At 59.5% G+C, this 12,576-nt stretch overlaps 1 protein-coding gene across 4 annotated transcripts in view; it reads right to left on the reverse strand.

Moving 5' to 3' along the window:
• Positions 1-2,621: 2,621 nt before the first annotated feature.
• Positions 2,622-12,576, reverse strand: part of LOC102109088 (extracellular matrix organizing protein FRAS1) — a 105,606-nt gene continuing 95,651 nt past the window's right edge. For 3 of the 4 annotated variants that reach the window (XM_088057106.1, XM_088057104.1, XM_088057108.1), the window contains 18 exons: positions 12,369-12,529; positions 11,843-11,990; positions 11,541-11,746; positions 10,929-11,085; positions 10,273-10,473; positions 9,446-9,633; positions 9,009-9,284; positions 8,615-8,847; positions 8,114-8,274; positions 7,191-7,405; positions 6,037-6,187; positions 5,629-5,736; positions 5,303-5,462; positions 4,868-4,984; positions 4,608-4,774; positions 4,111-4,316; positions 3,665-3,811; positions 2,622-3,265 (listed from right to left, as the gene is read on the reverse strand). In XM_088057106.1, coding sequence (XP_087913232.1) covers positions 2,681-3,265; positions 3,665-3,811; positions 4,111-4,316; positions 4,608-4,774; positions 4,868-4,984; positions 5,303-5,462; positions 5,629-5,736; positions 6,037-6,187; positions 7,191-7,405; positions 8,114-8,274; positions 8,615-8,847; positions 9,009-9,284; positions 9,446-9,633; positions 10,273-10,473; positions 10,929-11,085; positions 11,541-11,746; positions 11,843-11,990; positions 12,369-12,529 — 3,587 coding nt within the window. In that variant the 3' untranslated portion in view covers positions 2,622-2,680. The remainder of the gene's footprint in view (positions 3,266-3,664; positions 3,812-4,110; positions 4,317-4,607; positions 4,775-4,867; positions 4,985-5,302; positions 5,463-5,628; positions 5,737-6,036; positions 6,188-7,190; positions 7,406-8,113; positions 8,275-8,614; positions 8,848-9,008; positions 9,285-9,445; positions 9,634-10,272; positions 10,474-10,928; positions 11,086-11,540; positions 11,747-11,842; positions 11,991-12,368; positions 12,530-12,576) is intronic. The other variant, XM_088057107.1, reaches the window with a different exon arrangement.

Genomic DNA, 12,576 nt, shown 5'->3' on the forward strand with positions numbered 1-12,576 from the left:
CCCCCACCCACCCCGCCCCCCGAGGGCCCCTGTCCGGAGGAGGGGTCCTGGGGAGGGGCCGGGCCGGGCCCCGCCCGGAGGGGAGGGCCCGGGGTGAGAGGGGCTTAGGGGGGAGGAAGCCCCCAGCCCCCCCCACCCCGGCCCCCCCCATCCGGAGGGGGCACCGCCCCCCGCCCGTCCCCGGGACCCCTCCTCCGGAGGGGGCCCTCCCTAACCCACCCCCACCCCGGACCCCTCCTAACGAGGGGGCCCTTCCCGAACCCCCCCAGCCCCCCAACCCTCGCTAACCCACCCCAGACCCCTCCGGAGGAGGGGGCCCACCCTAAGCCCCCCTCCCAGCCCCGGCCCCCCCGGGAGCCCCCAGTGTGATGTGGGGACACCCGGCAGTGTGGGGCCGTGTTGTGCGTGGGGGGACCCGCACCGCGGGCTCCGGCCCCGTGCAGGGATTCCCGCCGGGAGCGCCGGCTCCGGCCCTCGGGGCTTTATTATCCGGCGCCCCGAGCCCCGCGGCTGCGGGGGAAGAGAGAAAGGGACAAGGGACAGAGAAGGAAGGGGCGGCAGAGACAGAGGGGCCATAGCGCCGACAAGGAGGGGAGAAGGGGGACACGGATAAACGGGGCCGTACGGCAGACAGGGAGAGGCCGGGGCGGCTGGGGCAGGGACGGCGGAGGGGAGAAAGAAGGAGCAGGGGAAGGGAGCGGGGACAGAAGGGGAACGGAGGGCAGAGCCAGGTTGGGTCGGGTGAGGAGGGAGCGGCAGGAAGAGACAGAGGAGGAACAGAGGCGGGGGCAGGGGGGGCAGGAGGGGGGGGGGGGGTGAGGGGAGAGGGGGGAGAACAGCAGAGAGGGGAGAGAAGGAGACGGGAGAGAGAAACAGAGGAGAAAAGCAGAGAGAAGAGAAAAGCAGAGAGGAGAGATAAAAGCAGAAAGGAGAGAGAGCAGAGAAGAGAGAGAAGCAGAAAAAGAAAAGAGAAAAGCAGAGAGGAGAGAGAGAAGCAGAGAAGAGAGAGAAGCGGAGAGGAGAAATAAAAGCAGAGAGGAGACATAAAAGCAGAAAGGAGAGATAAAAGCAGAGAGGAGAGATAAAAGCAGAGAGGAGCGAGAAGCGCCTCACCGGAGCGGCCGCAGCCGGCTCCTCCCGGCACTGGGGAGAAAATGGCGGCCGCCGCCCTTCCGGGGTTTAAGTGCCCTCGGTCCCGCCCCGCGCAGCCGCTCTGGAGCCCCTCGCACCTGTGCCGGCCCCGCCCCGCACACCTGAGGCGGCCCCGCGCCGCGCACGCGCTCTGCTGTCCCGGGCTGCGCACGCGCCCCGTGCCCCCGCCCCCCGCACCTGCGCCGGCCCCGCCCCTCCCTGGCCCCGCCCCCCTCGTGCCGCTGTCCTGGGGCCGCGCGGGGGCGCCGCGTCAGCAGCGGGAACTGCTGCCGCCATCCCAGGCCCGGTCCCGATCCCGGACCCGGTACCGACCCCGGGCCCGAGACCGATGCCGGGCCCGAGACCGATGCCGGGCCCGAGACCGATCCCGGGCCCGATGCCGCCTCGATCCGCCCGATGGGGGAGAGGCGGCGCCGCCCGCGACCCCCCGCAGTTCCCCGGCGCGGTCCGGCGGTGTCCCGCGGCCCCGCTCCTCATGCGGCCCCGCCCCCCGTGCCGCTGGCCCGGGACTCTCGCTCGGCGCCGGGCGAGCCCCGGCCCGGGGGCTGCTCCCGGCGGGCTCCGCTCCGAGCCCTGCGCGCTGCGGCGGGGCCGCGGCTCGGGACGGGGTCTGCAGCGGGGCAGGGTCCCGCCGGTGTCCGCCGGCGGAGCGGTGCCGCCTCTCCCCCGGCCGGCCCCGGCTGGGGGGTCTCGGGGGGGGCGGAGCATGGCCGGACTGGGGTTGAGACAAGGCTGGGGACTGGGCACTCCCTCGCCGGGACTCGACTCCCCCTCCTGCCGCGATGCCGGGACGGGGCTGACCGAAAGCGGGTGACGGAGCCCACAGCCGGAGCTGGGATGGGGGGGTTCGGGTCCTGCCGGTGTCCGCCCTGGGGTCCCGGGCGGTGCCGCCTCTCCCCCGTGGGGCGGGTCGGGCCCGGGATCGGGATCGGTACCGGGCCCGGGATGGCCGCGGGAGGGCGGTGCCGGCTGCGGGAGCGCTGCGGGTCCCGGTGCGGACGCGGCGCCCCCGCCTGGGCAGGGCCGGTCCCGCAGCCCCGGAGCGCTCCCGGCCCGGTCCCCCCGCTCCGCCGCCCCCGAGGCCGCGGCGGGGCCCGAGCCGAGCTGGGCGCCCGCGTCTCTCTCCTTCCCTTCCCCGGCGCAGCAGCTCCGTGGGGCTCCGGCCCGCCGCGCCCCAGGGGAATGAGGGGGATCGGCGGGGCGGCGCAAGAAGGGACACCCCGATCACAGCGGGTTATTTTAGCTTTACTCTCTTCTGGAGGACGAAGAGGAACCCGGCTGCTCCTCGGCTGGCTCAGCGGTCCCACATGCCAGGGGTGGCAGATGCCTTCGCCACCCTGCCCAGTTAAGCCCGGGAGAGCTGGAGCAGCACGGAGGGAGGGCAGCGGTGCAGTCGCTAAGACGGGAGCAGGTGGAATTGACAACTGCCCCTCCTCACCAGACTAAAAAAATACCCGTGTGGCTTTTCAGTTTTGGATTATCTTTATTTTACAGTTTATAAAAAGCTTTTCCCAATGCATGTGCTCCATTAAACTTCCGTGCCGTCGTGCAAATTGCTGTGGACTTTGACTTCCAAGTTCACCTGCTTCACTCTCCTGCCCTGGCCCTGGCAGAGGCCGCCGCTGTCCCTCGGTGGATGAAGGTTCCTGACGGTGCAGCAGCGGCTGCCCGCCGCCGTCGGGGCGCCCCGGGGCAGCTCCACCTTGGTGTTTAAGGGGAGCTCCTCGGGAGCGGCCCTGGCCGCCTCCCGCTTCCTCCGCAGCCGCCGGCACTTCCTGGCGAGGAGGCAAATTCCGGACAGCACCAGCAGCAGCAGGGTGAGGGCGGCGAAGGCGCTGCCCAGGGAAGCGCCCGCTTGGGACAAGGAGGCTGCGACGGCAGCTTCTTCCCTCTCCAAGAGCAGCGACTTCATGTTGGTGCCGTTCTTCAGCTGGTCGCCCTCGTTGTCGTAGATGAGGGGGTCATCCAGCACCGGCCTCCCGGCCCCCCCGGGCAGGTCCCGGCGGCCGCGCTGCCAGCGCCGCCCCAGGGAGCGCTGGACACGGGGCCCGGCCGTGCCCTCCGGGCCGATCACGTAGATCACTTGGAGGTACCACTGGTGCCCAGCTTCCACCTGTACCCGAGGGAAGGCACGGAGGGAGGGGATGTTAACGGTGGCTGTCACAGCAAGTGGTTCTGTTAAGGGCTGCTGTGTTTTGTGTCCTGTGTCTGGCCAAGTCAGCTCAGTGGGTTTTAATAAGCACCTGCAGTAGCACTGACCACCCAGTGAGGTGTCCAGCCTTTGCAATGGCATTAATTCGTTCAGGAACATGAATAATGTGTTTTTAAAGAGCTTTCTCATGAGTGCCTCAGGAAAAACAAAAAATGAAATTACAGGACTAACATCCTAATCTTCATTTCTTGTATCAGAGGTGAATTGTGAAGGCCCAGAGTCTACAATTCACCAAGTGTTTGGGAGGTCCTGGACAGAGAAGTCCATTTTGGGCTACCAAAAGCACTGGGTACTACATACCTTGTAGAGAGCATCCACCTTGAGAGTAAATCCATCAACTCCGGGCATGCTGCTCACTGAGTGGAACTTGGACAGCTCAGAAGCGAAGTGGGCGTCAAAAGGCACATCGTGGAAGTACTTATCCGTCACTTCTGGCTGGTTTCGGTCCTGGAAAGTCAGAGAAGTGTCGTGAGGGATGCTGTCTGCTTTCCCAAGGGAGGCTGGAAAGCCAGAGCCCCACCAAACACCTGTGTCAGGGATCTAGTCCGAATGCCCCATCTTACACGTGGGCACCGATTCAGGAACACACTCAAAGGGTGGGCAAAAACCGATCTGGTGTTCACAGCTGGCAGCAGCAGCAGCACAAAACATCCCCCACGGGCTCCCTTCCTCATCCCTTTGCAGCCACCACCTGCTGGTTGCCAGAGCAAATCCCAAACGGGAAGAAGCAGGAGCAGAGCACTCACCAGGAGGAGGAATCGGTGCTTCAGGTACTTGTTGGGCTGGATGCAGCCGTACTGGGGCCCCTCGTTGTAGACAGTGCCCGTGGGGTCAAAGAAGGGCACGTAGCCATCCCTGCCTGTGCACAGGTAGACCTTCTCCAGCTGCAGCTTGTAAGCGGCATTGAGGTTCTGTTCCGGGTGCCAGAGCACGCGCCCGTACAGGATCTGCCCTGGGGAGGTCAGGACAAAGAGGGGCAGGTGAAATTTCCCAAGCAGGAAAACGCTGCTAGAGCCAAGTGTCCGTGTTCAGAAGGGTTTGGGTTGTTTGGGAAGGGCTCGGTGTGTGGGAGTGACAAAACGCGGTGCCAGAGCACGCCGTTCTTTCACAGGGCTGTAAGATGTCAATTGTTGCTGTAGAAGAGGCAAAACTACATGTGGGTTCTGCCCTTTCCTCTCCAGGGAATGGAAGCTGTGAAAGCAGAAATGCTGGGCACAGGCAGAAGAGGAGAGGTAAATCCTACCCTTGGAAAAAGCCCCCTTGTAATCCATTTCTGCCAGAGACATTTCTGATTTGGTGGGGTCCATTAGAAAAACTTTCTCGTTGTTACAGAGCTGAAACTCTGTGTTCAGGGAGTAAACAACCGGAACTGGGCGGTTTGTCTGCTGGAAGGCGATCGGGATCAAAAACCTGCAATTGGGACAAGGAAGGAAACAAAGGGGAGATGAGGTTTGGACAGGTGTGCACCCCAAAGGGGCCGAGCCTGCCCTCCTGCCCTCTTACCGCTCGGGAGCGTGAGCTGTGCAGGGCAGGGGCTTGGCTCCAGGCTCTGCCCACGGCTGCGTGGGCTGCACCGTGCAGGGGATCAGGAAGATGGTGTATTCTCCAGAGTAATCCTTCCTGGGAACAGACAGGAGACCCTGCAGTCACCAAGCAGAGCTCAAAGCTCTTCACCCTCTCCCTTGCCCCAGCAATGTCATCCAGCAGTCCCCGAGGGACAAGTGTGACTCTGGGATCAGTCTATCCACAGGCTGCACTGCTGGAAAAATTCCTTTCCAAGAGGCTGAGCTGATTTTTCTCTCAGTACAACGGTGCTCCAGCTCTGACCAAGCTCCTGAGCATTCCGTGCTATTGCTGGCGTGGCTGCTGGAGGGGTGCCAGGGAGAACGTGGTGCTGTGGGGGAAGCTGCTGGAGGGGACTGCACCCCCAGCCCTCACCTGTTGTAGGAGCTGGTTGCTCTCCAGAGCTGGTAGGGAGAATCAAAAGTCTGAGCACTCCACAGCAGCTGCAGGTCAAATTCGATGCCTCCCAGGTGCTCTGGAGTTATCAAAGAGGACCTGACATCTGGCAGGCTGTGGTGCTCCATGACAAACAGCCCTGGGGGAGGACAAGGAGGTGACGGGAGGCAGAGCGCGGAGAGGCCCCACCTCGCAGGGGCAGAGGGGCTCCCGGCGGGGACGGGGACTCGTTCCGCTGCCTGTGCCGTCAGAGCAGAGCTCTGTGTGACCCTGCTCTGTGTCCCTGCCAGGATCACTGCCCTCACCTCTGAACTTGGCCTGCGTCTTGAACTCGATGACCAGCCGTCCGTCCTCGCGGATATAGATGCGGATTATCTGCAGGCGGGCCGAGAGCACGCTGTCCGTCTGGATCCCTGCAAGGACAGCGCCACTGGGAGCCCACACAGCACCCTCGCTCTCCTCTGCTGGGCTCTGCCAGCCCCAGAAGCGTTTGGGACACCTCCACAAGGCAGGGTTCAGCTGGGATCGCCCTCCAGTGAGCCAGCTGCACGCTCCCTCCGTCAGCCATCGGCTGCCTAAGCCTCCCGCAAGCACAGAGGAAGGCAATATTCCGAGTTCCCCGCTCCCTCAGGACTCTGGGGGCAGTGCAGGAGCTAAGGGGAAAACATGAAGGAACCACTTCTTCCATAGCCCCTGGAGTGCCTCAGGCTCACCTGTCCTCCACAGAACGGTGTCGTAGAAGAAGGAGAACTCCATCTCGGTGTGGTGCTCCAGGGAAGCCCAGCCCCTCGGTGCCGTCACATAGATGTAGGACACGTAGAGAGGGACGTGGACTGTCAGGAAGGACTGGGCAGAGTCCCTTACCTGGCAATAAAACCCCAAAAAGGGGGTTACGCACCTTCCAGTGAAGTCAGAGGTGACTCTGGACGTTCTTTACGCGCAGGTACCTCAGACAAACCTGCGTTGTAATCCAGGGGCGATGCTAAGGCTCCCTGGGACCACGGGACAAAGGAACTCTGGGCACAATTTCACCTCAAAACCCCCCTGATTTCCAAGGCTGTGAATTAAAAATGAGCAATTCTGCTTGCTCAGGCTTCCCAGAGCTCTCCATTTATTATCTGCAGAGTGCAGCTGTACTTTGCAGGCCCTGGAGAATTCGGGGAGATGTTCCAGCCTGGCTGGGGCCAGGTTCCACATGCTCCACTGGGCAGTTTCTCCAGCCAAGCGGCTCCTCTGGGTTTGTGCAAACAATTGGAGCTATAAAAGGAAACTTCATGAACAAGTTCCAGGCTGGCAGGAATTAAGAGAGATGTTGCTGGTCCAAGGAATGTGGGCTGGGAATTTAATGGGAGAGCTTGGGGGAGATGGAGCGGGCTGCAGATGGATAACGCAGCCAGGAGAGGGCAGTGAGACACCCCAAATAGGGAAAGCCACTCGTTTCTAGAGGAACATTTTTGGCTTTTGGTCTCTTAATTAGGAAATGAGCTGAAATATCCCATATTGTGGAGCATGGACTGAGCCGCCTCTGCTCTGTCCTCTGCTCATTTCTATTGGCCGAGAACACAGTCAAAATTATAAAAGAGAGCCCAGCTGAGAATGTTTTGTATTTCCAGTATGGCCCTACATTAAAAAAACCCAGTATTTTCCTGGCACTCTGAAGATTTAGAGAATAAAATAAATGGAAAATTAATGAAATGGAAAATAAATGAAATAAATGCACACAGCACTGTTTTCTTCCAGGTGAGAGGGGGGGAAAAGCCACGCTCCACCTGTGCAGGGCAGAGCAGCAGCTCCACACAAGGCAGAGCTGTGCCTGAGAACTGAGACAGATCTGGGATACCTGGAGAGCTCTGGATGGGCCTCTCACCTGGAAGTCAGCGGTGACAGAGCCCCCACAGACATCAATTAACTCGGTCATGTCGTAATAAGCGTCGAAGGTCCAGATGCAGCTCTTGAGGTTGAGGTGCTGGTACAGCTGGATGCTCTTGGGCTCCCTCACCGCAGGGTCCAGCTGGTAGGGGCGGTCGTAGCCCGGGCCCAGCACGAAGCTGTCCTGGGTCACCTCGTCCAGGAACCCTGCCTCTGTGGGAGAGAAGTCAGGACACTGATCCCTCCCCATCTGAAACAGCCCGAGGCCAAGAACGGAGGCCTTGCTTCACTCTTGAATCAACGGGAGCTCCTCTCCCTTCATTATCCTGGAGGTCAAACTCGGAGGACATACTCGGGTCTTCACAGGGGAAAATCTTACAGGAATGGCATGCTAAAAAATCGAACCTAGGGACCTGCTGATTCAAGGCTGAAGTGAACCTTTAAGAAATGAGGAACAGGTTGAGTATGGAATTATCAGAGTGAAGCACAACTCGCTGCCCGCCTAGATGTACCATGGATTTCACTGCCTGCAGTATCAGAGACACCAATCTGCCTGTTCTTTTCAGCTCTGACATTTCCTTCAGCAGTGAATTGCTTTTGTTGCCTCATGGGAGACCTCAGTGACCCAGACACAGCCATCCAGCCCTGCAGATCCCTCTCTGCCCAAGTGGATATCACAAGACAGATGTGAAAAGCAGAAAATCACCAGCACAACATGAACCCACAAGCTACAAGCTCAAACATTCCCACGCCTGGAATCCCATCGCCAACGGGGCAACTCCGGTCACTGCTGTCAGAGTGGGAAGATTTATTGCCATTTACATCACGTCAAGAGAGCCCAGAGGAAGACAAAGCCACCCTTCTCTGTGATTCTTTCCAGGCTTCCACGTTCAGGAAGCAAAGGCTGGCGTTGAAGGTTACCTGAGATGCCCCTGAGGTCTCTGACAGTGACCAGGTTGGAGCAGACGTGCTGGTGCCTGTAGATGGACTCGGAGAGAAGGAAATGCAGGTTGTGCAGTGGCAGCGTGGAGATGAGGGGCAGCATCCCATCCTGGTGGGGGATCTGCACCGAGATGTGGATCCTGGAACAAGCAGCACATGAGACAGCAGAACAGGAGCACAGCCTGGCAGGCACAGGATCCCCACAGCAGCACAGCCCCGGCAGGTGAGCCTGATGTGGAGTTTGAGCTGTATTTCCCCAGCTACACACCTGCTCCTTAGGCTGTCCCACCCACTCCCAGCTCCTGAGGGGAAGGGCACCCCCTCGGCCGAGCAGGGTGTGAGAAGAGTGGCACAGCACAAACCCCACGCTCCAGGAGTGATGTGGCTTCACACACACGTCGTGCTTGTGAGCCCAGGCAGCCCTGTGAGCTCGGGGAGGGGCTGCTGAAGGGCTGCACTCCCCCTTCTCCAGGCTCGTACCTGTTGGGATGCTCCTTGTGCTTCACATCCAGGTACCGGAGCGTGGCAATGAAGGACTGTGCCTGGAAGCCTCGGGCCGTCCCCGCCACCACTGGCGTGTGACAGATGGCACTGTCTGTGCCTATGGTCACCACGTTGCTCCTCAGGGGGGTCCCCACGTGGCCAGCCTTGTCCACAGCCTTGGCCACGCAGCGCACGTGGAACCGCCGGCTGAAGTAGATGCTGTCCAGCACCTGAGGCAACGAGGAGGGGGAAAGCAGCGGGCTTAAGGAAAACCAGCGCTCCATTTTCTAACCCCAAGCACCCAGGGCTCCCAGCTAGTCCCAAATCCAAGGAGATTTTTAGGCCAGAATCTCTGTGGCCCCGCCGTGCCGGTGCCTCCCCGCCCGCGTACCCTGTGGTTGACGCTGGTGAAGGGCGTGTTGTCCGTGATGGTCTCGAAAGGCGAGCGGGCTCCGTTCCCGTCCGTGGGGGCGGCCACTTCCCAGCTGAACTGTATGGAAGACTGGTTGATCCCGGCCTCGCCGCAGCGCTCCTTCATCAGGGCGTACTTGGGGAAGTGAGGGTCACAGGGAGTGACACAGACAAGGGGGTAGCCCGGGGAGGGGGATTTCTTAGCACCCTCCTTGGTCACTTCTTCCACGCGGTCGTAGTCAGCCAGGGTGACCACCTGTGGGAAACCAGAGGGCAGCACTCAGCTGGAGCCGAGGGAAAGGGTGGAAAAAGCCATCCTCGCCTCCCACATTGCCACGGCAGCCCCACCTTCTATTTCCCAAATCCCACTGTGGTTTCCACTCTGTGCTTGAAGGGCACCAACTCACATCCACTCACCACGGGAGGTGCTGGGAGAATCAGGCTCCCCGCTGCCTCCTGATCCAAAATAGTCACTGTGGCAGTGCTGGTGTCTCCTAGAACTGCTTCCACAGGATCATCTGGGCCCAGCACCAGAGAAAAGGACTCGTGCCACTCCCGGTCTTCGTTGGACATGATCTCCACCTTAAACATGATGTGGGCCACGCCTGAGGGAGCGAGTACAAGAAAAACAGAGAGAAGTGGATTCATCATCAGAGACTGCTCTGAAGTTCTCATCCAGACCCTGCTCCTGGCTGTGACCAGCAGCATTATGGTCTGAGCATTAGACCATTAGGTAAAATATGCATTATAAATTTTATTTCCACTCATTGCTGGTAATAATTTACCCAGAGGAGCCCACTATAAACATAAAACTCCAGCTATGACAACTGATCCAATCGATCTGGTGATAGATTTACTAGCAGATGCCATCAGAGGATTAATAATGACTGTCTTGTAGTAGCTGTCTGGAGGAAAAATCTGGGATGCAAAGCACATTCCCATCCCTCCTCTTCCTCAGACCAGTGTGCAGAGCCATTTGGTGAGGGCTTCTTGGTCCAGCAAGGTGGTCTGAGGTGTTCACAGCCCTATGTTCCTTCAGGACTTGACTCTGCCAAGTGCCAGCGCTTCCTCCCCTGCTCTGATCAGCCTTCCTTTAAACACATCAGCTAATTTTGAGTAACAACATTACAGCAAACTTCATGCTTTTCCAGTGGCTTTTCCCAAACCTCCTGGACGTCCCTGGTGCGCACAAAACGTCCCTGGTCACGTCCCCATCTCTGACCCTCCCCGCCAGGCCCCTTCACCTGGGCTGAACTTGAGCATCCGACTCTTGGGGTAGTAATCCACGCCGGCCTGTGCCGAGCCGTCGCGGGTGCTGCAGCGCACCTTGGAGGTTCTGTTCTGGTCGCCCCTGCGGATCACCGGGATGTTCAGCACAGCCACTCCCTCCGGGCCCAGCGGCTCCCGCACCTGGTACGCGGCCTCTTCGAACTCGATGGTGGGGGCTGCAGGCACAGCAGGGAGGGGAAAAGCTCCGGGTTTGCACCCCTGACTGGCTCACCTCAGCTCCTTTCAGACTCGTCTACACGCCTTCGGAGCGAGGGGCTCCTCAAAGCAGGGGCCAAAAAGGCTTGGGTGTGACTTAGGGCAGAACTTAACGAGGGCGTTGGGTTACAGAGGATGGCAAATGATTCTCCCATCCCTGGCATCCCTCTTCTCCCCCCACAGATCTCTCCAGGCTGTGATGCTGTGGAGGGAGAGGAACATCTCCCAGGGGAAGCACAGCAACTTCCAGCAATGGAAACAGGAGAGGTGGTGGGTCTGAGCTCTCTTAGCCAAGCCCTCCCTTCAGCCCAGCACAGGGCTGTGACCACGGCACCAAAGGCATTCACTGCAGCCCTGGGACTGTGCCGACTCCCTGGGAAGCAGCAGGACATCCTTGCAGAGCAGCCTCACTCACCATCTTCCTCATTGGTGATAGTTACGGTTGCCACGTCCATCTTCCCAACCTGAGCTCCGCTCCAATGGTTTCCAAGGGGGCTACCCAGACAGACCTGGAACTGCTCTTCTGGTTCGAAGGCAGAGTCGTCACTGATGTGGACGCTGCAGTTCTTCACCTACAGCCAAGCGAAGAGGAGAAAGCAGCGCACACTGATACATCTGATAAAGCCCTGTAAAGGCCAGGCTGTGCCTTGCTATCCAGGGTTGCTGTCCATCCTGGAAAAAACCCTTCTATTTTTAGGGCTGCTACTTCAGTGTGGACAAAGCACAGCCTGTTACATGAGGAGACACATCAGCAAAGACATCTCTTTCCACAATCCCACAGCTCTCTGTAGAACAACCCTGAGTCCTCCTGATGCATCAGATTTACATTTCATAATGTAACCAGTTTCATCATGAAACGCACAGCCCCTTCAGAGTGGCTCACGCTGCTAGGACAAGAATCTGTGTCACCTGAAACCAGCCTGGACAACTCTGCCAGCTCCCTCTGACGACAGAGAGCCGAGGAGGAGACGTGAACCTCTCTTCCAGCACCGGTTCTTCGCTCCCCCACGAGGCAGGTCCAGCTCACCTTCTCCCCTTTGAAGAAGGTGATGCGAGACTCCTCTGCATCCCTCCTCTCCGCGAAGTCCTCCGTGACCTGCGCCGTCTGGCTCCATGTGTAGCACCTGACGGAGGACTCGTAGCTCAGGTCCCCCGTGCGGAAGATGGGGATGTGCAGGGTCCCTTCCTTCTCCTTGGCCGTGTAGGTGTCCTTGGTGAACTGCATGCTGGGCACTGCAGAGGGGCAGAAACAGAGCCCAGCAGAGCTGAGGATCCTCAGGGAGCCAAGGGGCCGGAATGGAGCAGATAGAGCTGCCAGGGGTAACTTACCGTCTTGGAAAATGTCGTTAATGGCCACAACGGCCTGGAACGGCTTTGCCAGCTCGGCTCCGTAGGGGGAGCTGAGGTAAACAACAAATGTCTCCAGCCCTTCTATCACTGGGTACTGAGCATCATCCAGGATTGTCAGGGGGCAGAACTGGGAGGAAAGTGGAATTCCTGCTGTTAGACGTACAAAGCTTTCATCCCTCCCAGCACTCACATCTGGCAGTCTAGTGTAAAGCCATTATGTCATTGGGTTTTCTGAATCCATTAATCAATGCAAAGAACGTTCTACGTGAATCCAGCTTATCATTTCAGAGAACAGGGCAGCCATCTTTATCCTGGAAGAGGTGGCATGACCAAATCTCTCCTGGCTGGAGTGCTGATGGGATGGGATTCTGTGCTTAGCAGACTCATTAACAGTTCTCAAGTGGCCCAGAGAGGATTTTCAAAACAAATGGTAGATATGCACAGAAACACAAGACAAGTGTCACCAGGCAAAGCAGACCCAGCAGGAGTCCAAGTGGCTCCTCACCTCTTCTGTCTTGCCTGGCCTGAACTCTATTTTCCTGGAGCTGGGGACATAATCAACTCCCGGGCTGGCCGAGGGCGGGTCTGACGTCCGAGTGGCACACCACACTGACGTGGGTGTGGAGAGGTCGGGTCCCTGCCGGAGCACTGGGATCTCAATGTGTCCTGCAGCAGCACGTGCACATGAGAGAGAACAAACTGAGAGAGCACAA

Source organism: Pseudopodoces humilis, chromosome 6 (genome assembly GCF_049639895.1).
Source record: "Pseudopodoces humilis isolate 2021_Gansu_Grassland_sample_001 chromosome 6, ASM4963989v1, whole genome shotgun sequence".
In the NCBI taxonomy this organism is placed as follows: Eukaryota; Metazoa; Chordata; class Aves; order Passeriformes; family Paridae; genus Pseudopodoces; species Pseudopodoces humilis.